Source organism: Trachemys scripta, chromosome 14 (assembly GCF_013100865.1).
Source record: "Trachemys scripta elegans isolate TJP31775 chromosome 14, CAS_Tse_1.0, whole genome shotgun sequence".
Classification (NCBI taxonomy): domain Eukaryota; kingdom Metazoa; phylum Chordata; order Testudines; family Emydidae; genus Trachemys; species Trachemys scripta.
The window spans coordinates 39,142,340-39,166,618 of record NC_048311.1 but is presented as its reverse complement, the minus strand read 5'-3'; the positions used below and the strand labels follow the sequence as shown (position 1 = coordinate 39,166,618).

Below are 24,279 nucleotides of genomic sequence, written 5' to 3'. Positions count from 1 at the left end.
GTGTTTGGGTGGGATCTGGAGGCAAAATCCAGTTGCTCAGTCTTCACAATGTTAGCGTGTTGGGTTTTCCCTTGGTGCTATTCCTCTTTCTCCCCAGCACAATGACTCCTGTCTGGATTGTCTCTTTCTCCCAGCAGGTGATGAGACAGTGGATGAGAAGAAGGATGGGAATCATCATGAGGAAGTTCCTGGGCAAATGGAACCACAGGGGACCTTTGTGGGAAGAGCTGAAGGGAGTTTATCCCAGTGCTTGGAAGAGGGAGAAGCCTGTGGAAATTGGCCCAAGTCAGAGAGGCTACTGAAAAACCACCCAAGGAAGAAAGTGGATGAATCTATTATATGTGGGGGAGGAGATAAGGATCCCACAGCCCAGCAGACCAATCCCAAGGAAGAGAAACCCTATCAGTGCCTCAAATGTGGAAAAGGGTTCATTTTCAGATCACCGCTTGTGACATATCAGACAATCCATACTGGAGGGAAACCCCTTCAATGCATGGCCCATGGAGAAAGCTTCAGTAACTGCTCAGATCTTAATAACCATGGGAAAAGCCACATGGGAGCGAAACCCTATCAATGCCTCGAGTGTGGAAACTGTTTGAATTGGAAGTCAGCATTAATTACACATCAGAGAATCCATACAGAGGAGAGACCACACCAGTGCTTGGACTGTGGGAAAAGTTTCATACAGAGGTCAGACCTTATTAGACATCAAGCAATCCACACAGGAGAGAGACCCCATAAGTGCTTGGATTGTGGGAAAAGTTTCATACAGAGGTCAGACCTTATTAGACATCAGGCAATCCACACAGGGGAGAGACCCCATAAGTGCTTGGATTGTGGGAAAAGTTTCATACAGAGGTCAAACCTTGTTAAACATCAAGCAATCCACACAGGAGAGAGACCACATAAGTGTTTGAACTGTGGAAAAAAATTCATACGGAAGTCACACCTTGTTAAACATCAGGCAATCCACACAGGAGAGAGACCCCACAAGTGCTTGGACTGTGGGAAAAGTTTCATAGAGAGGTCACACCTTATTAGACATCAGGCAATCCACACAGGAGAGAGATCCCACAAGTGCTTAGACTGTGGGAAAAGTTTCAGGAACAGATCAGCCCTTTCTAAACATCAAGCAATCCACACAGGAGCTAAACTTCTGTGACACTGGGAGAGAAAGGGTTAAGCAACTTGCATATAATAGACCCAGTTCAACCTTTAGAGACATGTTAAAAAAGTGTGTCCAAGTTAGATAAGTTTGAGCTTTGAAATGGAAACTTCTGTTAAAGACCTGGAAGAAGATGGTAACTGTAGTAGTCTATAAAAAGGAACAAAGAGTCCTGTGGCACCTTATAGACTAACAGACGTATTGGAGCATAAGCTTTTGTGGGTGAATACCCACTTTGTCAGACGCATGTGGTGGAAATTTCTAGAGGCAGGTATAAATATGCAGGCAAGAATCTGCCTAGAGATAACAAGGTTAATTCAATCAGGGAGGATGAGGCCATCTTCTAGCAGTTGAGGTATGTACACCAAGGGAGGAGAAACTGCTTTTGTAGTTGCCTAGTCATTCACAGTCTTTGTTTAATCCTGAGCTCATTATGTCAAATTTGCAAATGAACTGAAGTTCAGCAGTTTCTCTTTGGAGTCTGGTCCTGAAGTTTTTTTGATTCAGGATCCCCTTTAAATTTGCTATTGTGTGTCCAGGGAGGTTGAAATGTTCTCCTACAGGTTTTTGTATATTGCCATTTCTAATATCTGACTTGTGTCCATTTATTCTTTTATGTAGGGATTCTCCAGTTTGGCCGATGTACATAGCAGGGGGGCATTGCTGGCACACGACGGTGTATGTTACATTGGTGAACGTACAAGTGAATGAACCAGTGATGTTGTGGCTGATGTGATTAGGTCCTCTGATGGTATCGCTGGTATAAATATGTGGGTAGAGTTGGCATTGAGGTTTGTTGCATGGATTGGTTCCTGAGTTAGAGTTACCATGGTGCGGTGTGTGGTTGCTGGTGAGAATATGCTTAAGGTTGGTGGTTTGTTTGTGGACGAGGACTGGCCTGTCTCCTAAGGCCTGTGAAAGTGATGGATCTTTGTCCAGGATGAGTTGTAGATGATGATGCATTGGAGAGGTTTTAGATGAGGATTGTAGGTGATGGCCAGTGGAGTTCTGTTGGTTTCTTTCTTGGCCTTGTCTTGCAGCAGGAGGCTTCTGGGTACACCTTTGGCTCTGTTGATTTGTTTCTTTATTTCCTCGTGCTGGTATCGTAGTTTTGAGAATGCTTGGTGAAGATCTTGTAGGTGTTGGTCTGTGTCGATGGGTTGGAGCAAATGCGGTTATAGCTCAGCGCTTGTCTGTAGATGATGGATCATGTGGTGTGTCCGGGATGAAAGTTGGAGGCATGAAGGTAGGCATAGCGGTCGGTGGGGTGGGATGGTGTTAACGTAACTGTCACTTATTTGTACCGTGATGTCTAGGAAGTGGATCTCCCTTGTAGATTGGTCCAGGCTGAGGTTGATGGTGGGGTGGAAACTGTTGAAGTCATGCTCCAATACTTCTCTTAGTGTTTAAGGTGCCACAGGACTCTGTCACTTTTTACAGATCCAGATTAACACGGTGACCCCTCTGATACTTGTAGTAGTCTATGTTTGCCTTTATCTTGTTAGAGGTTACCAATGGAACCAAACAGTTCCTGTCTCGGGCTGTATTCTGTTAATTCAGAGATCAAAAGGGAATAATAACATTTAGATGAAACTTGGGTGTAATAATGTCATTGCATGTCTCTTTAGAGTTTGTGGTAAACTGTCTATGAACTTCTTTATGGATAATTACCTTATGTTAATCCATGTAGTTAATTACTGGTGATGTTTAGGAAATAGAAGGTTACTTCAAAAGCCTAGTGAAAAATAGTTCTCCCAAGGACAGCCTGCTGATGAGAGGCTGCAAAAATCTGTATTAAAAACTCTTGGGACCTGATCCTTTTCTCTCAGATCTTGTTAAGCTTTATTCAGAGGAAGTTTGAGTCATAAGATGGAGATCTCCGGTCCCATCTGGACTGCCCTGATATCGAACATTTTCACATGGGACTATAACCTCATGAAAGGATTCTGAAAAGGACTCTTTACAATTCTAAAGCACCATCTCTACAGTGAAACTGACCTAAGGACTCTATTCATGTCTGTATGTATAATCTTTTAACCAATACTCTCACTCTCTTTTCTTCTTTTAATAAATCTTAGTTTAGTTAATAAGAATTGGCTGTAAACGTGTATTTGGGTAAGAACTGAAGTATTCATTAACTTGGTGAGTAATGCGGCAAACAGCAGAGGCTAACAGCGGGATCTGTCAGAGAGGAGGTTCGCTAAGTGCTGCACTGGGGGGCTGTGTTGGTGCGTATCTGAGTGTCTGTTGCAGGGGATGGTTTGTCAGTTTGACCATGTGCTTGAGTGTTTGATTGTTTGTTTGAACAGTGTGAATTGGGAGTGCTTTGTTCCAGGTGGGCCTTGAGTGGGCCTGACTGTTATAAAAAGGCAGTCAGCAGCGAACCAGCTGAGCGGCGAACAGCGGAGGCTTGCAGAGGGAGTTTGCCTGGGAGTTCACCTCGGGAGAGGCCTCTGAGGCTTGCATCTTGCGGGCTTCTGTGAGTTGCTGCAAGAGCTGAGGAAGCTCTTAGAAGGAATCAATTATGGAAGGTGAGCGTTCAGTTGTTTTAACCTGCACAAGTTGTGCCATGTTTGTCTTTCTTCCACAGGACAGAAGTGACAAAGTGCAAGCTGGTCTCCATATTGGAAGAGAAGGTTCGAGGTCTGGAGAAACAAGTATCGCCCCTGTGTTGCGTACGAGAAAACGAAGATTTCCTGGACAGACGTCAGGATATGCTTCTACGGGCACAACGTTCTGAAGATTCGGAGCTGGCTGCCCAGAGGGGACAGAGGGACGGTGAAGAAATTTGGCAGCATGTGACCTCCAGAAGAAGAAAGAGGAGCGTCCATGTACCAGCAATGGAGATACAGGTGAGCAACCATTTTCATGTTCTCGCCACAGCTACTAATGCGGAGAATGGACTAGATGATACATCTGAGGGAAGGGAGCAGAATGAGGCGCCACTGATTGGAAGACATGAGATGCACTATCCTAGGGATGGGGGTTACAAAACCACTGCTCCCAAGAGAAGGAAGAGGGTGGTGGCGGTCGGGGACTCCCTTCTCAGGGGGACTGAGTCATCTATCTGCCGCCCCGACCGAGAAAACGGAGAGGTCTGCTGCTTGCCAGGAGCTAGGATTCATGATGTGACGGGAGAGACTGCCGAGACTCATCAAGCCCTCGGATCGCTACCCCTTCCTGCTTCTCCACGTGGGTAGCAATGATCCTGCCAAGAATGACCTTGAGCGGATGACTACAGACTGCATGGCTCTGGGAAGAAGGATAAAGGAGTTTGAGGCGCAACTGCTGGTCTCGTTCATCCTCCCTGTGCAGGGAAAAGGCCTGGATAGAGACCACTGAATTGTGGAAGTTAACGAATGGCTACGCAGCTGGTGTCGGAGAGAAGGCTTTGAGTTCTTCGACTGTGGGATGGTGTTCCAAGAAGAAGGAGTGCTAGGCAGAGACGGGCTCCACCTAACGAAGAGAGGGAAGAGCATCTTCGCAAGCAGGCTGGCTAACCTAGTGAGGAGGGTTTTAAACTAGATTCACTGGGGGAAGGAGACCAAAGCCCTGAGGTAAATTGGGAAATAGTATACGGGGAGGAAGCACGAGCAGGAGAGTGCAAGAGGGGAGGACTCCTGTCTCAGATTGAGAAAGCGGGACAATCAGTGAGTTATCTTAAGTGCCTATACACAAATGCAAGAAGCCTGGGAAACAAGGAGGGAGAACTGGAAATCCTGGCACAGTCAAGGAACTATGATGTCATTGGAATAATAGAGACTTGGTGGGATAACTCACATGACTGGAATACTGTCATGGATGGATATAAACTGTTCAGGAAGGACAGACAGGGCAGAAAAGGTGGGGGAGTTGCATTCTATGTAAGAGAGGAATATGACTGCTCAGAGCTCCGGTATGAAACTGGAGAAAAACCTGAGAGTCTCTGTATTAAGTTTAGTAGTGTGAGCAACAAGGGTGATCTCGTGGTCGGAGTCTGCTATAGACCACCAGACCATGGGGATGAGGTGGACGAGGCTTTCTTCCAGCAACTAGCAGATGTTACTAGATCGCAGGCCCTGGTTCTCATGGGAGACTTTAATCACCCTGCTATCTGCTGGGAGAGCAATACAGCGGTGTACAGACAATCCAGGAAGTTTTTGGAAAGTGTAGGGGACAATTTCCTGGTGCAAGTGCTGGAGGAACCAACTAGGGGCAGAGCTCTTCTAGAACTGCTGCTCACAAACCGGGAAGAATTAGTAGGGGAAACAAAAGTGGATGGGAATCTGGGAGGCAGTGACCATGACATGGTTGAGTTCAGGATCCTGACACAAGGAAGAAAGGAGAGCAGCAGAGTACAGACCCTGGACTTCAGAAAAGCAGACTTTGACTCCCTCAGGGAACTGATGGGCAGGATCCCCTGGGAGAATAACATGAGGGGGAAAGGAGTCCAGGAGAGCTGGCTGTGTTTTAAAGAATCCTTATTGAGGTTGCAGGAAAAAACCATCCCGATGTGTAGAAAGAATAGTAAATATGGCAGGCAGCTTGGCTTAATAGTGAAATCCTTGCTGATCTTAAACGCAAAAAAGAAGCTTACAAGAAGTGGAAGATTGGACAATTGACCAGGGAGGAGTATAAAAATATTGCTCAGGCATGCAGGAGTGAAATCAGGAAGGCCAAATCACACTTGGAGTTGCAGCTAGCAAGAGATGTTAAGAATAACTCAAGGAAAGTGTGGGCCCCTTACTAAATGAGGGAGGCAACCTAGTGACAGAGGATGTGGAAAAAGCTAATGTACTCAATAATTTTTTTTGCCTCTGTCTTCACAAAAAAGGACAGCTCCCAGACTGCTGCACTGGGCAGCACAGTATGGGGAGAAGATGACCAGCCCTCTGTGGAGAAAGAAGTGGTTCGGGACTATTTAGAAAAACTGGACAAGCACGAGTCCATGGTGCCGGATGCACTGCATCCGAGGGTACTAAAGGAGTTGGCGGATGTGATTGCAGAGCCATTGGCCATTATCTTTGAAAACTCATGGCGATCGGGGGAGGTCCCAGATGACTGGAAAAAGGCTAATGTAGTTCCCATCTTTTAAAAAGGGAAGGAGGGAGGATCCGGGGAGCTACAGGCCAGTCAGCCTCACCTCAGTCCCTGGAAATATCATGGAACAGGTCCACAAGGAATCAATTCTGAACCTCTTAGAGGAGAGGAAAGTGATCAGGAACAGTCAGCATGGATTCACCAAGGGCAAGTCATGCCTGATTAACCTAATTCCCTTCTATGAGGAGATAACTGGGTCTGTGGATGAGGGGAAAGCAGTGGATGTGTTATTTCTTGACTTTAGCAAAGCTTTTGATACGGTCTCCCACAGTATTCTTGCCAGCATGTTAAAGACGTACGGGCTGGATGAATAGACTATACGGTGGATAGAAAGCTGGCTAGATCGTCGGACTCAACAGGTATTGTTCAAAGGCTCCATGTCTAGTTGTCAGCCCGTTTCAAGTGGAGTGGCCCAAGGGTTGGTCCTGGGGCCGGTTTTGTTCAATATCTTCATTAATGATCTGGAGGATGGGGTGGACTGCACTCTCAGCAAGTTTGCAGATGACAGCAAACTGGGAGGAGTGGTAGATACGCTGGAGGGTAGGGATAGGATACAGAGGGACCTAGACAAATTAGAGGATTGGGCCACAAGAAACCTGATAGGTTTCAGAGTAGCAGCCGTGTTAGTCTGTATCCGCAAAAAGAAGAACAGGAGTACTTGTGGCACCTTAGAGACTAACAAATTAGTCGGATGCATATAGTGGGCTGTAGTCCACGAAAGCTTATGCTCTAATAAATTTGTTAGTCTCTAAGGTGCCACAAGTACTCCTGTTCTTCTTTTTGAAGAAACCTCATAAGGTTCAACAAGGACAAGTGCAGAGTCCTGCACTTAAGACGGAAGAATCCCATTCAATGTTACAGACTAGGGACCGAATGGCTAGGCAGCAGTTCTGCAGAAAAGGACCTAGGGGTTACAGTGGATGAGAAGCTGCATATGAGTAAACAGTTTGCCCTTGTTGCCAAGAAGGCTAACGGCATTTTGGGCTGTATAAGTAGCGGCATTGCCAGCAGATCGAGGGACGTGATCATTCCCCTTTATTCAACATTGATGAGACCTCATCTGGAGTACTGTGTCCAGTTTTGGGCCCCACACTACAAGAAGGATGTGGAAAAATTGAAAAGAGTCCAGTGGAGGAGAACAAAAATGATTAGGTAGCTGGAGCACATGACTTATGAGGAGAGGTTGAGGGAACTGGGATTGTTTAGTCTGCAGAAGAGAAGTATGAGAGGGGATTTGATAGCTGCTTTCAACTACCTGAAAGCGGGTTCCAAAGAGGATGGATCCAGACTGTTCTCAGTGGTACCTGATGACAGAACAAGGAGTAATGGTCTCAAGTTGCAGTGTGGGAGGTTTAGGTTGGATATAAGGAAAAACTTTTTCATTAGGAGGATGATGAAGCACTGGAATGGGTTACCTAGGGAGATGGTGGAATCTCCTTCCTTAGAGGTTTTTAAGGTCAGGCTTGACAAAGCCCTGGTTGGGATAATTTATTTGGGATTTGGTCCTGCTTTGAGCAGGGTGTTGGGCTAGAAGACCTCCTGAGATCCCTTCCAAACCTGATATTCTATGATTCTATGATCCTTTGGGATTGGTAGAACTTTTTATAAAATGAACAAGGTTTTCAGTAATCCCCATCATGTTTAACTGGAGTGTCTGGGAGGGAGCGCCAGGTTAGGTTGCTTCAAGGGAGCTGTGCTTTGGCCTGTGTAGCCCAGTAAGGTATTGTAAAAGCTGTCTTGTTGCTGGCTTGGTGAATCAAAGTGTTGGAATGTCCACCAATTTTGAGGATTGACTGCCCCATTCTTTGCAGTTTGCCTTAAATGAGCAATCTCAGTATGCCCCCAGCCCCCAAAATCATGGTCACAACTTCATATATGCCTTGCCTGTGAGAAAAGTTTCATTCAGCGATCGCACCTCATTAAACATCAGAGAATCCACCCAGGTGTGAGAGACCCTAGGAATAGCTTGACTGCAGGAAAAGATTCAATCCGAACTCACACATCAGTGATCTGCACAACACAGAGACCTTGAATGCCCTGGAAGCTTCATTTGGTGTTCCCAGAGTATCAGGCATCTGCAAATCAACACAGGGAAGTGACTGCTGAGATGTTCTCAGTGTGGGAAATGCTCCAAGTGGAGCAAACGCCCTGTTGGACATTACAGACTCCTCCTCACAGCAGGGAAATTCTCTCAGGACCCTGACTAGGACTGGCCCTGGTGACAAACCCGTTTCCTCATTCCCACACACATCAGGGGCATTTGGCTCCCAAGGATGCAGCTGCCCATGGCTGGGGTGAGGATCCAGGATCAGCCGAACATCAGCTGGTCAGTGACCCTCTGGCTCTGCCTAGTCTAAGCAAACCCCAGGCAGAGGTGGCAAAATCCCCATGAGCCCCTCTTCCCTGCTGCAGCCCTGGCTGCTGAGCTGATGGGCCATAGATGGGGAAAGGGGGAGAGAGAAACACCTCCCCACACTCCCTCTGCTGGGCGGAAGTTCCCCCTCTCCCTTCCCCTCCCAGCCAGGATCCCCCTGCTATGGCGATGAGGAGAAGAACACTTGGGCCAGGTCCCACCTTCACTCTAGACCCCTGTCCCCATCCCCCATCTTCCACCAGCCCCTGGGCTGGGCTCCCCCACTTGCCTGGAACTGCCCCCTGCAGGGGGAGTGTCCCTGGGGCTGGTAGCTCCTTCGCTCCCCGAATCCACCAAGAAATTGGTCTCTGGGAGATCAAATGTTAAGGGGGCAGGGTGATGGGTTCTGGGGAGGACACTGGGGATTGAATAACTGGGGCTGTTGGAGCTTAGTGCTGGGGTATCAAGTGTTTGGGGATCATGGGATAAGAGGCGAGCGAGAGCCAAAGGGGTAGCGAGGTGCTGCTTCTCATCACTCACCCCCTCTGCCCCTTCTCCCTGCCTCCTCTGCATTCAGACAGCACCATTATCAGAGCCTGGTTTCCACAGGGTCTTTTCTTCTAAGCCTGGATTTCCCACCTCTGCTACAGCAGCATCAGCCTCTGAGAACGAAGCAGCATTGCCTAGTTGATAGAGCTCTGGCCTGAGACTCAGGAGTCTACTAGGAATAAATGGGGAGTGATCATATCAGCCTCCTAGTGTCTGTCAAGGGGAGGAAAATTGGTTGAGATTATCTAGGGCCTCTCCTTTGTTCCTCCACTCCTTTTTCTAGTCTAAACTGACCCTTAGCAGTTTATTCCAATCTCCCATTAGCAAAGTGATTGTTAGAGTCACTAAGTGCCCTCTATGGAGTGAGATTGTCTCATTCCCAGACATCCTCACATTGCTCCAGATTATGCTGAAAAGCATTTAATTATTTTGTGTTGTTTCTCCCTTATACACCAGCATTCAAGAGATTCTAAAAGAGCTGGAGCAGGGATAGTAAAATTATGTGGTGTTTTACCTTCTGTGTTATTGCAGAGGGATGGGTTGAGTCTGGGGGATTCCTTCCTGTCCCCATCAAACTCACACATCTTTTCTTGAGCAGCCTCTGCCCAAGCCATGGAGAGTTTATCGTTTTCCCATTCTACCCCTCCACCTTCATGTGTGTCATTTACCACAGTGTCCTTTTCCACCATGCTTAGGAATCAGGGTTTGATTTCTTTGATCCTCAGTCAGGCCCCTGCGCACTTGAGATGAAAATGTCACGTTCCTGAAGGGGGAATTCAAATGAACCCCAAAGCACAGTTTGAGCTTCAATCCCTATTGCTAAAGTGGCATCTGGAGTTTTTCCAGCCAAATCCAGATAATTTGTAGATAGGAAGTTGTTGGTGAAGTTTGTCTTTTTTCCTCTTTTTTTTCCCATTACGATGATGCAAAAACTTTTATCAATAACACAGCCAAATAATGCGACAGTGCTGAGTAAAGCAGGTTTAGCCTGTTCAGAAGGAAATGGGTAAAATTTTTCTCCAGATTTTGAGTCTTAAGATTCTCTGGGATTTCACTTCATGAACGGGAAAATGGTTTGTAGCCCACCCTGGTTTGTGGGTTTTTTCTTCTTTTTGGTGAAGGCTGTTCTGCCACGTATTTTGATATTAAATTAGTTTGACAGGATGTAACTCAGATTTATTGGGGACTTCAAAAGACAAATGATCACTTGCCAGAATGATCCTTTCTGATTTTCCTTTCACATTTCCCTAGCTTTTGTCATGAGATTTTCTTCTCCTTTGAACAACGAAAATGATCAGTATCTATCCGCAAAAACATTTGCGGACGAGTGCTGGATGTGCACTCTGGGAATCAGAGACTGAAATGGAGAAGGAAGTTACTGCCTGATCCCTGCAGAGATCTGAGATACAATCAGGATGTGGAGAGAGTGGGTGGGTGGACAGGGCCTTGCAAGGGCACTATGACATTATCTGATTAAAATATGACCATGTAGATCATTGTTGCTACCATTGTTATATAATCAGTGAATCTTATACAAAGTGTGCTGAGTAAGGTGTCAATGGAGAGGGTATGATTTGCTGAATATGATTATGCTATTTGTATGTATGTACCATTTTTATATTTGAGATTATGACTACTGGCTGTATACCTGTATTTCAAAAATGTTTGCTCCTGGGTAACACCCACAAGGTTTTTCACCTGTACATCTTGGAGGAACTATTCAAGTTCAGTGGCCCATCAAAAGAATACTTAACTCACAATGGCAGATGCCCACCTACGCTGCACAGACTTTCCTGTGAATGTTCCATCTGAAGTATAGGTAATGGCCTTTACTGTGAGTGACTAAGTGAAAGCAGGCATGGACACGTGACTTGCCCATGTGACTCCAAATACCTCTTGTTACTGTGGTTTTTCACAGTGAGAACAATGGGGTTCCCTTCACTTGAGAGAAGCTATAAAAGGCACTGGAAACATCTCCGTTTTGCCTTTTTCCTGCTCAAACCTCTGGACTATGGACTTATACTAATGGGAGCATTCTAACCAAAGGACTGAGGACTTTCCAATGATTCAGAAGCCACCAGAGACTTGATTTAAGCTGGCCGTTTATTCCATCACTGCTACAAGCCTAAGCCAAGAACTTTGCATTTATTGTATGTATTTGATTCCTTTAATAAATTTTAACTCTCACCTTTCTTTCTTTTTCATAAATAAGCCTTTAGATTTTAGATACTAAAGGATTGGCAACAGTGTGATTATTGGGTAAGATCTGAGTTATATATTGACCTGGGTGTGTGGCTGGTCCTTTGGGATCAGAAGAACCTGCTGTTCATGAAATTGGTTGTAAATAACCAATCATTAAGTTCAGAGTTTTTGGTGGTGATATAAGGGCTGCAATGCCTAAGGAAACGGATGTCTTGTTAGCCAATGTGGTGAAACAGAAGTTTACTTTTGTTGTTGGTTTGATATGTCATGGGAGAATAATCACCAGTTTTGCAGTGTGTCTGCCCCATTTCTCAGCAATTTATCCTGAATTTGGTATTTTCAGTTGTGACCCATGGAGGCACTGTTACAGGCACTGTTTGTTCTTGAGAGTCAGAGAGCTGAGGCTGAGAACTGTGAATTCACTTCACATGTCCCAGAGAGGGAGGAAATGTCCTACGAGTGCTGTGTGAAGTCGTCCTTGAACTCTAAAGGGCTACCAATGAAGTCCCAATAGGATTGATGTGGAGAGGGGTCGGCGTCTTCCCATTGCTGAGAGGAGGAGGCCGGGCTAATGCTTCTCATGGATTGTTAGCGCTTTTCTACCAGCTTTAACTTGTTCCTCTTTCCCTGCGGCGCATGTGTGGCTGGAGCAGCAATGTGCTGGACTGGGTATGAAATGCACCGTGTGGAGCTGGACGTTGGATGCAGATGGGGGTGGGATTTAGCTTTTATTTCTTGCTTTGAAAAGAATATAGTAGAATTTAATTTCTCAAACGCCCACTGTCCCTTGTCTTCAATAATGCGGGGAAGGGGAAATGGTCTTTAATGGACTCAGATGCTGTCTGGCTGTCACCCATTGATGGAGCTGGGGAAAAGGCTGGTATTCTGGGGTGTATTAATATGAGTGTTGTATGTCAGTTGTGGGAGGTCCTTATCCCGCTCTGCTCGGCCCTGGGGAGGCCTCAGCTGGAGTCCTGTGTCCAGTTCTGGGCATCACACTTTAGGAAAGATGAGGACAAATTGGATCAAGTCCTGAGGAGAGCAACAAAAATGGTAAAAGGTTTAGAAAACCCAACCTGTGGAGGAAGGTTAAAAGCAGTGGGTCTATTAGTCTTGAGAAAAGCAGACTGGTGATGGTCTGCAGCCATTAGCGTGACCAGACAGCAAGAGTGAAAAATCGGGACAGGGAGTGGGGGTAATAGGAGTCTATGTAAGAAAAAGACCCAAAAATCGGGATTGTCCCTATAAAATCGGGACATCTGGTCACCCTACGCTAAGGGCTGTTATACAGAGACTGGGGATCAGTTGTGATCCATGGCCACTGAAGGTAGGAGTAGACGTAAAAAGTGTTAAACTGCAGGAAGGGAGATTTAGGTTAGAGATTACGAAAACTTTCAACCATGCGGATATTTAAACTCTGGAATAGATTCCAAGGGAGCTTGTGGAATCCCCGGCATTGGAGGGGGGGTGAGTTGTTTGTTTTCTTTTGTTTTTTTTAAGCTCCTTGGAGGTGTTATTTTGCCATCCTTGAGCTCCATAGACTGCAAGTTATGTCTGTGATGTTTTCTCAGGGAGACCCGGACTGTGAATCTCATTACCCCCCTGCCTCAGTGCGAGGGGGACGTCCATCTGCTGAACTGGGTGTCAGTTCCCTGTCACCTCCAGCCTTTAGCTCCCCAGTCAAACTGCGCAAGGCTCTGCCAGTCCTTACTTTGCCTTGCAGGTTAACACGAGGCACAACCTTGTCTTGGAGCTTCTCCATCATGTCCTTCTCTAGTGTCCAGCCCTTCTCCACTGGACACTCAAATGCCCAGGTAAGCCGGCCCCAAAGGGACAATACCAACTTGTTTGATTTAATTGAGGATCAGCCCCAATATAACATCACAGCTCTGAGATATTGTTTTAGTGAAAACAAACAGGAGTTTATCAACTAAGATCTAAGAGATAATGAGCGAAGAAATAAGACCAACAGGTTACACATCGAACACCAGGTATAATAGGATTCAGACAGTCTGAGTTTAACAAGTAAAATCCATGGCTAAAGCATTCTCCCAGGGTCACCAGCCACCTTTGTTGGGATCCCCCTTTTCATGAATGCAAAACATGCTCTACTGTTTGCTGCCTGAAGGATTGCAGGGTGCGGTTTTTGTGCCCCAGTTATAGTCCAGTAAACCACTGATGTGCCCCGCCCCCCATTGTTTGTTCTCCAGTGTGGTCTTTCTGTTGGTCCTATATGCAAACTGGGCCTCCAATGTGTTCACCTACAATGCTTCATATGAATGGGGGAGACAAATGAGTAGGTATCCCTTTGTCTGGCAAACCATATTTCTCACCCCTGCTTTGATTCAGACGTTAAAACATATGTCCCAGTATATAAACGAAGTTCCTCAAAGATCATCTGCCCACGCTTCTTGTAAGGCTCATAAGGAACAATGTGACATGAGCCTTTATTAGCGACCTCACGGCAGCACTTTAACATGCCTTGTGTGGTCGCGGTGCAGTGCTGGGAAAGAGCTCTCCCAGCGCTCTTAAAAAAAACCACCTCCACGAGGGGCTGAGCTACCAGCCCTGGTGCACTGTCTACACTGGCGCTTTACAGCACTGCAACTTGCTGCGCTCAGGGGGGTGTTTTTTCACACCCCTGCGCGAGACAGTTGCAGCACAGTAAATTGCCATTACATAGACAAAGCCCTTAGTGACTCTAACAATCACTCTGCTAACGGGGGATTGTAATAAACCACTAAGGGTCAATCTAGACTAGAAAAGGGGGAGGAGGCACAAAGGAGATGCACTAGCTAATCCCAACCACTTTTCCTGCCCTAGACAGACACTCAGAGGCTGATATCACTCCCCATTTATTCCCTCTCTGGAAGGCACAGATTTGTCTCAGGACACCCCACAAGGTGCTGGCAGAGTTGGGAGTAGAGCTTAGGTCTCCTGAGTCCCAGGCCAGTGCTGCTGCCCTCTCAGAGGCTGATGCTGTGTAGCAGAGGTTGGAAATCCAGGCTTCCAAGAAAAGGCCCTGTGGAAACACCTCTCTCCTAATGGTGCTTTCTGAATGCAGAGTGGGCAGGGAGAATGAGCAGAGGGGTGTGACCGGGATCCTAGTGGGGAGTCAGCTATGGTCACTTAATTAGGGTGAACTGCAAAGAATGGGGCAGAAAATCCTCATCGAGCTGGTGGATATTCCAATACTTAGATTTACCAAGCCAGCATAAAACAGCTTCTTTATTACCTTACTGGTTACTCAGAAGTCCAAACAACATAGTTTCCTTAAAGTGATTCAGCCACAGCCCTCCATCCAGGTACCCACGTTAAATATGATGAAAATTTCTGTAAATCTTATCTCATCGTGTAAAACAAAAGATTCTACCAATCCCAAAGGATCGGATACATTACCTCCCAGGTTAAAGAATGATTCAGATTTTAACCAAATACACGCTACAGCCAATTCTTACTAATTAAACTAAAATTTATTAAAAAACAAAAGAGTATGGTTAAAAGATCAATATACATACAGACATGAATTCAATGTATTGAGGTGCAGATTCATAGCAAAGATGTTGAGCTTTGTAGTTGCAAAAAGTTATTTCAGAAATAGTTCATAGGTTATAGTCCAATGTCCTAATCTCATATTCAGGGCGTACCAGCATAACTGGGACCTCAGTCTTGCGACTCAAACGTCCCCTGATGAAGCCTAAGCAGATCTGAGATGACAGAATCAGGACTAAGGATCTTTTCTACAATGTCATGTCTTCTTGACAAGTTGGAGTTCCTCCCGGAACAGAAGGTAATTAGCAGACTTTGAAGGAGGTACTTAGCTATAGAATTAACATAAGGCCATTTTCTTGTTCCTCCACCATTCACAGATTATTTGCTATACATTGCAAAGAGAGATGAATACAGAGATATTCCATGTTTACAATTCATTTACATGATAGGTCAGAGATCAAAAGAACATCCTATCAGAATCCAGCATAGACAGGGACTGTTGATTACATTGTGGACCCTACTTGTACATATGTAAATACACAAAACCACAAAGATTATCTCCCCATATGTCTTTTGAGGGTTATTTAGTTTGCAGGAGGTTTAACCCTTTCTAGCCATGCATCACACCCCTAAGGTGAGACTGGTATAGAAGGGCGAAATTAGAGCTCCTGGATACACCTTAAGGACCTTCCAACATTGATCTGAGCGATGTTTAGATTGAATTCTTTGTAAGGCCAAGTTATTGAGGCATACTTTGGCCCCAGCCAGGAACTTAGTCCCTACTTTGTGAAACACTTTAGTGGTTCCAGGGTTTGGTCTATGTGTTGACTTAACATAGCCATTGATATTCTTCAGAGAGCACCTACTCTGGCCTTCAGCCATGAAGGCTGTGAGGTGTTGTATCTCATTTTCCCCCTTTGCACAGCAGTTCAAGCTTGTAGTGGTTTTTCTGCTGTGTACTGTTTCAAGATTAGATACAGGCCTTTTAACATAGTGTGTGTTGTCATGTAATGAAACAGTATAACCATGAAGGATTTTACAACATAATGAGTCCTTATGTATCGCTCCCAACATGTTCAAGGGCTTTTCCAAAAAACCCTGCACATTGTTAGCATTAACATTAACATCAAATTTATTACAAGTGTACATTCACAATCATTTTTGTTATGCCTTTGGCTCAATACCACGGGGTTCTGGCATTTTAGGGTTAACCTGTGGCTTTCATTAGCATGATAAACTTTTTCCCTTTCTCCCTGTTCCCGAGGATCAAAATCTGAACTCTTTTGTGTAACAGAATCCACTGGCTGACTGGGTGAATCCTCTTTGCTTATGGCTATGGGCAAGTCTTTCTCCCCCCAGTCAGACAGGTAATTTGCATCAACATAGACACTGGCTTTTTTACTTGTTTTCAGATCCTCAAGCATTACCAATTTCAAGGCTGGACTCTGTCTTTAAGAGATACCAGCCATGTTCACTAGTAGGTTAGTGTGACGGTGCTGCCCGTGGGAGCCAGCTGAGGTCACTCAATTAGGGTGAACTGCAAACAAAATGGGGCAGACAAACCTCAGAAGCTGGTGGTCATTCCAATACTTAGATTTACCAAGCCAGCACAAAACAACTTCTATATTACCATATAGGTTACTACAACTTTCAAAGAGACATATAGACAATAATAATCATCATAAATGTTAATATACCTTTTTTGATCTTTGAATTAAAGTTATAGCAATAGACAAGACTTGTTTGCTTACATCATAAGACCTGGGCAAACATCTACCCTTGAGATCTCTAACAATGCAGACTTACATTTCAAAGCTCTATTCATTTACATATCTTCCTAACCAGTCTTTAAAGTTCATCCATGGATCAGGTCAGTCAGTGAGTTAATTAACTCTTTCTGGCCCTGTCATCTTTCAATGAGATATTATATCACACTCATAACGTCACAGTTAGACTCAAGGTTCTTGTGTCCTTCCATTACCAACCTCTGCTTCTACATGGAATCAGATGTCAAGTTCACTAAGAGACTAAAAGTCATATTCAAATTGTCTAGAGATGAGAGTTTGCCTGTTCTCCCCTGCATCCTTGTGGATTCAGTGATAAGGCTGTTCAGCTCTGAAAAACCAGGAACCCGATCTTTCCTCGTACCTGAGTCACAGACTGCTTACTTAAAAAATCAACATGGACACATTCATGTTCCAACAACATTGTCTCCCCAACAAGCTGACTAACCTTATAGGGCTGTTTAAAGTCCCTAACAATTTTTTTTTCATCTGAACTCTTTTCAAAGCTATTCACACTGGCTCTTTCTGAAGCAAGGCCAGGGGAATCATACACATTTGAAAGACTCTGGCCCATTAGGCACTAACACAGTTTCCTCAGAAGAGAGACTGTTCACTATCAGCAATGGCCCATGAAGAGTCAATGGGAACAATTCCTTCTCACAGACTTTAAAGACTTCACCCAGAAATTCCTTTCCTTCTGCAATATCATGCACTGCAAGAGATTCTTTCTGAGCTTTATTTATGTCCAGAACCGACTTTGGCACAACCCCTGACAAATCACCAAACTCCTTCTGAGTTTCACATACATCCAGAATCACCTCTGGCCCATCAGGAGGATTTCCACACAACCCCCTTTCAGGTAACCAGCTAGACTTCATAGTCACAAGATTAGAAGTATTCTCTTCCTTGTTACAAGTTTCCACACTGTCAGTGGGTAACATAGTCAAATCACCCTCATGCTTTCCTTGTGCCCTGGCTATGATATCACCCTGCTCAGACAAGGTTGTCACATCTTTACCCAGCAACACACTAGCTACAAGCAAAATAGAAGCATCAGAATCGCTTGGTCTCTGGGAGCTATTTATGACATCAACTGGACGCAACCTAGTTGTAATGTCATCATCCCTGGCAGACACAAATTTAGGACCCCTTCCTTCCTGGGCTTTAGTTGTATCCAGAACCAACTTTGTGTTAACTGATACATTTTCAACCATCATAGGCTGACAGGCTTCTTCTGTCTGCTCTACAGACAGAAAAGAGCTGGAGAAACATTCCCCTTTAACAGACAAACAGCTTGGGATATACTTTCCTTTGTCCCAGCGCACATGGCTATTCACAGACAACTGCTTGGAGATTGGGGTAGCTCCCTTCATGGGCAAGTCATTACCCCTAACAGACACAGGAACATTTCCTTCACTGTCACAATTCTCCACACTGGTAACAGTTAAGTGTGACAGTGTAGCCCATAAGCTTTATGGGGGGGGAGGGTGCTTATAAATGTATGTATGACATAACTGGAATATGTTTTGTGCTGCCTGTGCCATGTAACATATCTCCGTAAAGGTTATGGTCTACTAAATCTATTCATCCTATTTGTACACATATATCATTTTCTATTTGAGGTTAAGAATATTGCTGTATACTTGCTTGGTTTCTAAGTAAGCTTTGTGAGGCATTTGGTCAGTTTCTTTAGGAAGGAATTCACAAGGTTAAGTACCTAATCAGGAAGCACTTGGGGAACAATGCATCTTGGAATGCTCCAATCCACATAAGAAGTCCTCCTGGAGACATACAAGATACCATGTGGACAATGGCTTCGGCCTGTAAAGACTGAGTCATGCAGGGACATGTGACTTGCCCAGGTGACTCCAGAACTCCATCTTGAGCCGGACTTTGCATAGGAGTAAGGAGGGGGGGTCTCCATCCACAAGAGAAAGTCTATTTAAACCCGTGTGGGACCCCTCCATTTTGTCTTCAGCTCGCTAAAGAAGGAGCCTCTCCACCCCCCCAGGATACTTGAATGAAACTGAAACAAAGGACAGTAACTACAGGGGGTGTGAGTGATTGCTGGACCCAGGCTAAAAGGAGATTAGCCTGTAAAAGGGAGCATTCTAGAACTGGTGAGGATTGTCTGTATTTAGTTTGATTAGACATAGATTTGCGCATTTTATTTTATTTTGCTTGGTGACTTACTTTGTTCTGTCTGTTACTACTTGGAACCACTTAAATCCTACTGTCTGTATTTAATAAAATCACTTTTCACTTATTAATTTACTCAGAGTATGTGTTAATACCTGGGGGAGCAAACAGCTGTGCAGATCTCTCTATCAGTGTTATAGAGGGCAAACAATTTATGAGTTTGCCCTGCATAAGCTTTATACAGGGTAAAACAGATTCATTTGGGTTTAGACCCCACTGGGAGTTGGGCATGTGAGTGCTAAAGACAAGCACATTTCTGTGAGCCGGCAGGGAAAACAGGAGCAGGGGTAGTCTTTGCACATCGGGTGGCAGCTCCCAAGGGGGTTTCTGTGATCCAACCCATCACAGTAAGGTATAGGGATATTCATGTTCCACTAACCTTGCCTTCCCAAACTGCTGATTAAACAAACTTATCAGCTCAGAAGGCAGCCAGTGCTCTAAAAAAAAAAACCACCACAGGTCACACCTCCCTTGACACATTCCTGAGCCTCCCTTGGGAGGCCCACCACATAGATTGCAAACAGACCTAGAGGCCAATGGTCTGATTCTCCTCTCACAACAACTTCACACTGGTGTAGACAGGTCACATGGCCCCAGTGGGATTACTCCTGACTAGCACTGGGATGAGGGAGAGGAGGATGAGCCCGGAAGCCCAATCAGACTGTTCCTGGTTTGTACTGGGGTCAGGGAGAGGGGCACAAGATTTCAGAGAGCTTTATCTCTAAGGGAAGTTTGAGGCGCCTGTGACCGAGATGGGGTGACCTCACTGTACATTCCCATCCCAGAACAAGTCTGCATTGCCTTTATCTTTCACCTTACCTCTGCAGGGGGCAGCCATTTAATGCAAATCAAAGGAGACTGGGAGTGGGAGAAACTAAATTGTACTTTATTATTTAAATGGACAAGCAAGTGGCAGACTCCTTTCTCCATCCCCAGCCCAGCCCAATTCAGTCCAACCCAGCCCACTGCTGCCCCCAGCTCCCCCATTTCCCACGCCCCACAACAGGGCAACATCTACACATTGGGAGAAAAGTGCAGAGAAGCCATGAGAGGCACTGGAACCCCATCACAAAACGAAACACTCCGAGAGCAGGGAAGCCAAAGAGCTCAGGTTAGAGGGATGAGTGTGGGGTGAGTGGGGCAGAGACAATGAGTATTGTCTATACACAGGACACAGTTGTAGATGGGGAGGGGGTGACCAGCTGGGCTGTCAGTCTCCTCATCTCCCTCTGGCCTCCATGATGGGGGTCTGCCTGGCTTGAAAGCTGCCCAAGTCCCCTGACAGCCTTGGCCTCCTTCTCACCTCTGCAGGGCTGCAGCAGGGAGGGGGGCTGATTGGGGCTTCTCCTCCTCTGCCTGGGGTTTGCTTAGACCAGGCAGAGCCAGAGGGTCACTGACCAGCTGATGCTTGGCTGCTGCTGAATCCTCACCCCAGCGATGGGCAGATGGATCCTTGGGAGCCAAACACCCCTGATGTGTGTGGGAATGAGGAAATGGATTTGTCACCATGGCCAGCCCTAGTCAGGGCCCTGAGAGAATTTCCCTGCTGTACGGAGGAGTCTCTGATGTCCAATGTGGGGTTACCTGCACTTGGAGCATTTTCCACACTGAGAACATCTCAGAAGTTTCTTCCCTGTGTGGATCTGCTGATGCCCGATACTCCGGGAGCAGCACATAAACCTTCCCCCACATTCACGGTCTCTCTGTTGTGTGTGTCACTGATGTGGGAAGTCAAATTAAATCTTTTCCGGCAGTCAAGCTGTTTCTAGGGTCTCTTACATCATTGTGGATTCTCTGATGTTTGGTAATCGCTGAGCTCTTACTGAAGCTTTTCCCACACTCAAGGCATTTATATAGTCTCTCTCCTGTGTGGATTCTCCCATGTTTAGTAAGGTATGAATGCTGACTGAAAGTTTTCCCGCAGTCCAGGCATTTATGGGGTTTCTCTCCTGTGTGGTTTCGCCCATGTAGAGTAAGGTATGAGCGCTGACTGAAAGTTTTCCCGCAGTCCAGGCATTTATGGGGTTTCTCTCCTGTGTGGGTTTTCTGATGTGTATTAAGGATTGATTTCAAACTGAAACTTTTCCCACACTCAAGGCATTTATAGGGTCTTTCTCCTGTGTGGATTCTCCTATGGTTAGTAAGCGCTGAACTTCTGATAAAACCTTTCCCACACTCGAGGCATTTATAGGGTCTCTCTCCTGTGTGGATTCGCCCATGTACAGTAAGTGATGAATTTGTGATAAAACCTTTCCCACACTCGAGGCATTTGTAGGGTTTCTCTCCCGTATGGATTTTCCTATGAGTAGTAAGATGTGAGTGCTGTCTGAAGCTTTTCCCACAGTCCAAGCATTTATGGGGTCTTTCTCCTGTGTGGGTTTTCTGATGTGTATTAAGGGTTAATTTCAAACTGAAACTTTTCCCACACTCGAGGCATTTATACGGTCTCTCTCCCGTGTGGATTATCCCATGTTTAATAAGGCCTGAGTGCTGACGGAAAGTTTTCCCACAGTCCAGGCATTTATGGGGTCTCTCTCCCGTGTGGATTCTCTCATGTTTAGTAAGGTGTGAGTGCTGACGGAAAGTTTTGCCACAGTCCAGGCATTTATGGGGTTTCTCTCCTGTGTGGATTCTCCCATGTTGAGTAAGGTCTGAGCGCTGACTGAAAGTTTTCCCACAGTCCAGGCATTTATAGGGTCTCTCTCCTGTGTGGATTCTCCCATGTTTAATAAGGTATGAGCGCTGACCGAAAGTTTTCCCACAGTCCAGGCATTTATGGGGTTTCTCTCCTGTGTGGGTTTTCTGATGTGTATGAAGGGTTGATTTCAAACTGAAACTTTGACCACCATACAGGCATCTATAGGGCTTCTCTCCTGTGTGGGTTCTCCAATGGCTAATAAGGTTTGCACTGAAATGGAATCTTTTCCCACAGTCAAGGCATTTGTAGGGTTTCTCTTCATTGTGACTTGTCTGCTGGACTGTGGTTTCCTTGGGATCCTTGCATCCTCCACTGCGTTCGATGGATTTATTTAATTTCTTTCTGGGACAGTTTCCCACTTGAATCTCTGATCTGTGTTGATCTCCCCAGGCTTTTCCCTGTTCCAAGCACTGGTGAAAATTCCCTTCAGCTCTTCTCAAAAACGTCCCCTGCAGTTCCACTTTCCAAGGACCTTCATGCTGCTGATTTTCCTCCTTGTTCAAACTCACTGTCCTATCACCTGCTGGGAGAGAGGGAATCCAGACAGTGCCTGTGCCGGGGAGAAAGGACAGAAAGGGGAATAGCAAAGAGGGAAAACACAATACAGTGACTGTTGGGCAGATGGAGACATTGGATTCTGCTGCTACATCCCACCCAAACACTCCCAGGGAACTAAAGTCAGGGAGGAAATTCCCGACAGCTAACAGGATGGGTGGGAAGCCGTGACTGATGTTTGCCTTCATAATACGACACCTGCTGACTGTAGCCGTGACATGGATGAGATGGGTCAGAACTGAGGGCTCTCACTCATGGCACATTTTGAGAGTCCCAGCTTTTTCCTTCTCTCACCAGATGTTTCTGTCTCTGTTTCCCTGACTTCTCACCTGTGCTGGTGCCGCTTGGGCTCTCTCTTTCCTTAGCGGCCTGGAGATCCGGGACCCACGGCTCTTCCCCTTGCTCCAGCCGGGCGATCAGGTCCGGTTTGGGAATGGGAAATCCTGCTCAGGGGGTGAAATCAGGCAAGGTCAGGGTGCATGGAGCATTGGTAGAATATTTGTCACAAGGAACATTCCCTGCGTTTAACCTGACCCTATATGGGACTGCGGTAACCCTTTGGGAGCAGCAGACATCTGGTGGGGGTGGGGTGTTGTTCTATTCTCACTAGGCGGTCTCAGACATGAGCAGTGGGTATCAGAGGCAGGGGGAAGCTGAGCCTCCCAAATAGCTAGGTGTGGCCCCGCCCACACTCCCCCTCCTGCTTCCTGCTCTGTAGGTGGCTGGCTCTTCCATTGCTGCCCGGCCTCCCGGTTCTCCAGGGGGGAGAACCTGGCCTCCCTGCGCTGCCTGGCCTCCCTGCGCTCTGGGGCTGGGGCCGCGCTACCCGACATTGCGGCGCTCCGGGGTCGGGAAGGATGGGGCCGCGCTGCCAGGCAACCTGGCGCTCCTGGACCGGGGATGGGGCCACGCTGCCCGGCAACCATAGTTCCCTCTAAGGCGCGTGCCTGTGTACGAGGTAATGGAAGGGCCGCACAACTAATTAGCGGAGCCGTGCAGGCGTGAGTCCACTAATTAGGTGCCACCTGGACTCTGGAGAGAGGATGTGGAAGGTGAGGTGGTGGGGGAAATAGGGGGTGGGTGGGGGTATGGAAACTTAAGTTTGGGGTGTCCCAGGACTTCCATCCAAAGCTGGGCTGTATGCGGCAACCAGGGAGAGACGTGACTTTCACCAGCAGCCGCCTCTCTGCAGCTCCAGCTGGGCTGAGGGAGCAGGGAGAGAGGAGGAGAGAGTCTGATTCTCAGTCTCTCCCAGCTCCAGCTGGCCTCTGGGAACTGGGACCCCCCCTTTCCTGCTAGTACTGCCCCTGCCCTGCTGAAAGTGGCTGGCAGCTGAGCTCAGTAACTCATGGCTTCTAGGTCACTCAGGGGCACTTGTACTGCCAGCCAATCAGGCTCCAGTTGCTGCAGATAGGAGGGGGCTGGGAAAGCAAATCTCATTCCTGCAGTCAGAAGGTAGCTGTGAGAGGCTGGCTGGGCTCTGTGAGCTAGAAATGGAGCTGACCCAGCCCACAGTGCCAAGGAATGAGCTGACTTGGGGAGGAAATGGGCGCAGGAGCCCAGTCATAGGGGCTGGCAGTCACGGGCTGGTTGCAGCCCCTTCCCTGTGCCTGGGGTGCGGGGCTTACATTGGGTCCAAGTGTTTGTATTTTCATTTGTATTTGGGGATGCTGAACAGGAGGGAAAAGAATTAAATGCTCCACTGTCTGTCTCCCCCTGAGCCGTCCATGAGGCCATGCATTCAGTTCTGGGCACCAAATTACTGGCAGACGAGAGGGCACTTGTAGAAGAGGCAGAGAAACAATCCAGGGGCTGTGGGAATGACTGGAAAAAGTAAATCCACATCACTTAGCTGAATGATGCCTAGGGAAAGTATATAACAGCCCAGGTTACACGACAGAGGACTTGTCTACACTGGGAAGTTTTGTCGATGAAACTAATGTCGACAAGGGAAAAAAAGTAAAGTTGGCAAAACATGTCTACATTTGCTCTCTCTGTCGACAGATCATGTCCACATTTGGGGCACCTTTGTAGACAGGGAGAGCAATGGACTGTGGGTATGTATCCCACAGTGCCTGGCGACACCATCCGTCGCTAGGGGTTCGGGGAATGCGGAAACGGAGCATGGCACATCCTGGGATGTGCAAAATGTACCGTCATGCACCGCATTGTGTCCCACCCCTCCACGTTTTTCCAACTGTCA

General features: G+C 46.6%; 3 protein-coding genes across 7 annotated transcripts in view; all 3 read right to left on the bottom strand.

Moving 5' to 3' along the window:
• The window catches only part of LOC117886897 (zinc finger protein 850-like), a 362,115-nt gene that overhangs the window by 325,556 nt on the left and 12,280 nt on the right, over nucleotides 1–24,279 (bottom strand). The gene's annotated exons all lie outside the window — the stretch shown is intronic.
• The window catches only part of LOC117886910 (zinc finger protein 250-like), a 41,305-nt gene that overhangs the window by 4,933 nt on the left and 12,093 nt on the right, over nucleotides 1–24,279 (bottom strand). The gene's annotated exons all lie outside the window — the stretch shown is intronic.
• LOC117886912 (zinc finger protein 135-like) overlaps nucleotides 19,053–24,279 on the bottom strand; it is a 17,275-nt gene continuing 12,048 nt past the window's right edge. For all 5 annotated transcript variants that reach the window (XM_034789047.1, XM_034789049.1, XM_034789050.1 and 2 more), the window contains 2 exons: nucleotides 22,406–22,519; nucleotides 19,053–22,071 (listed from right to left, as the gene is read on the bottom strand). In XM_034789047.1, coding sequence (XP_034644938.1) covers nucleotides 20,555–22,071; nucleotides 22,406–22,519 — 1,631 coding nt within the window. In that variant the 3' untranslated portion in view covers nucleotides 19,053–20,554. The remainder of the gene's footprint in view (nucleotides 22,072–22,405; nucleotides 22,520–24,279) is intronic.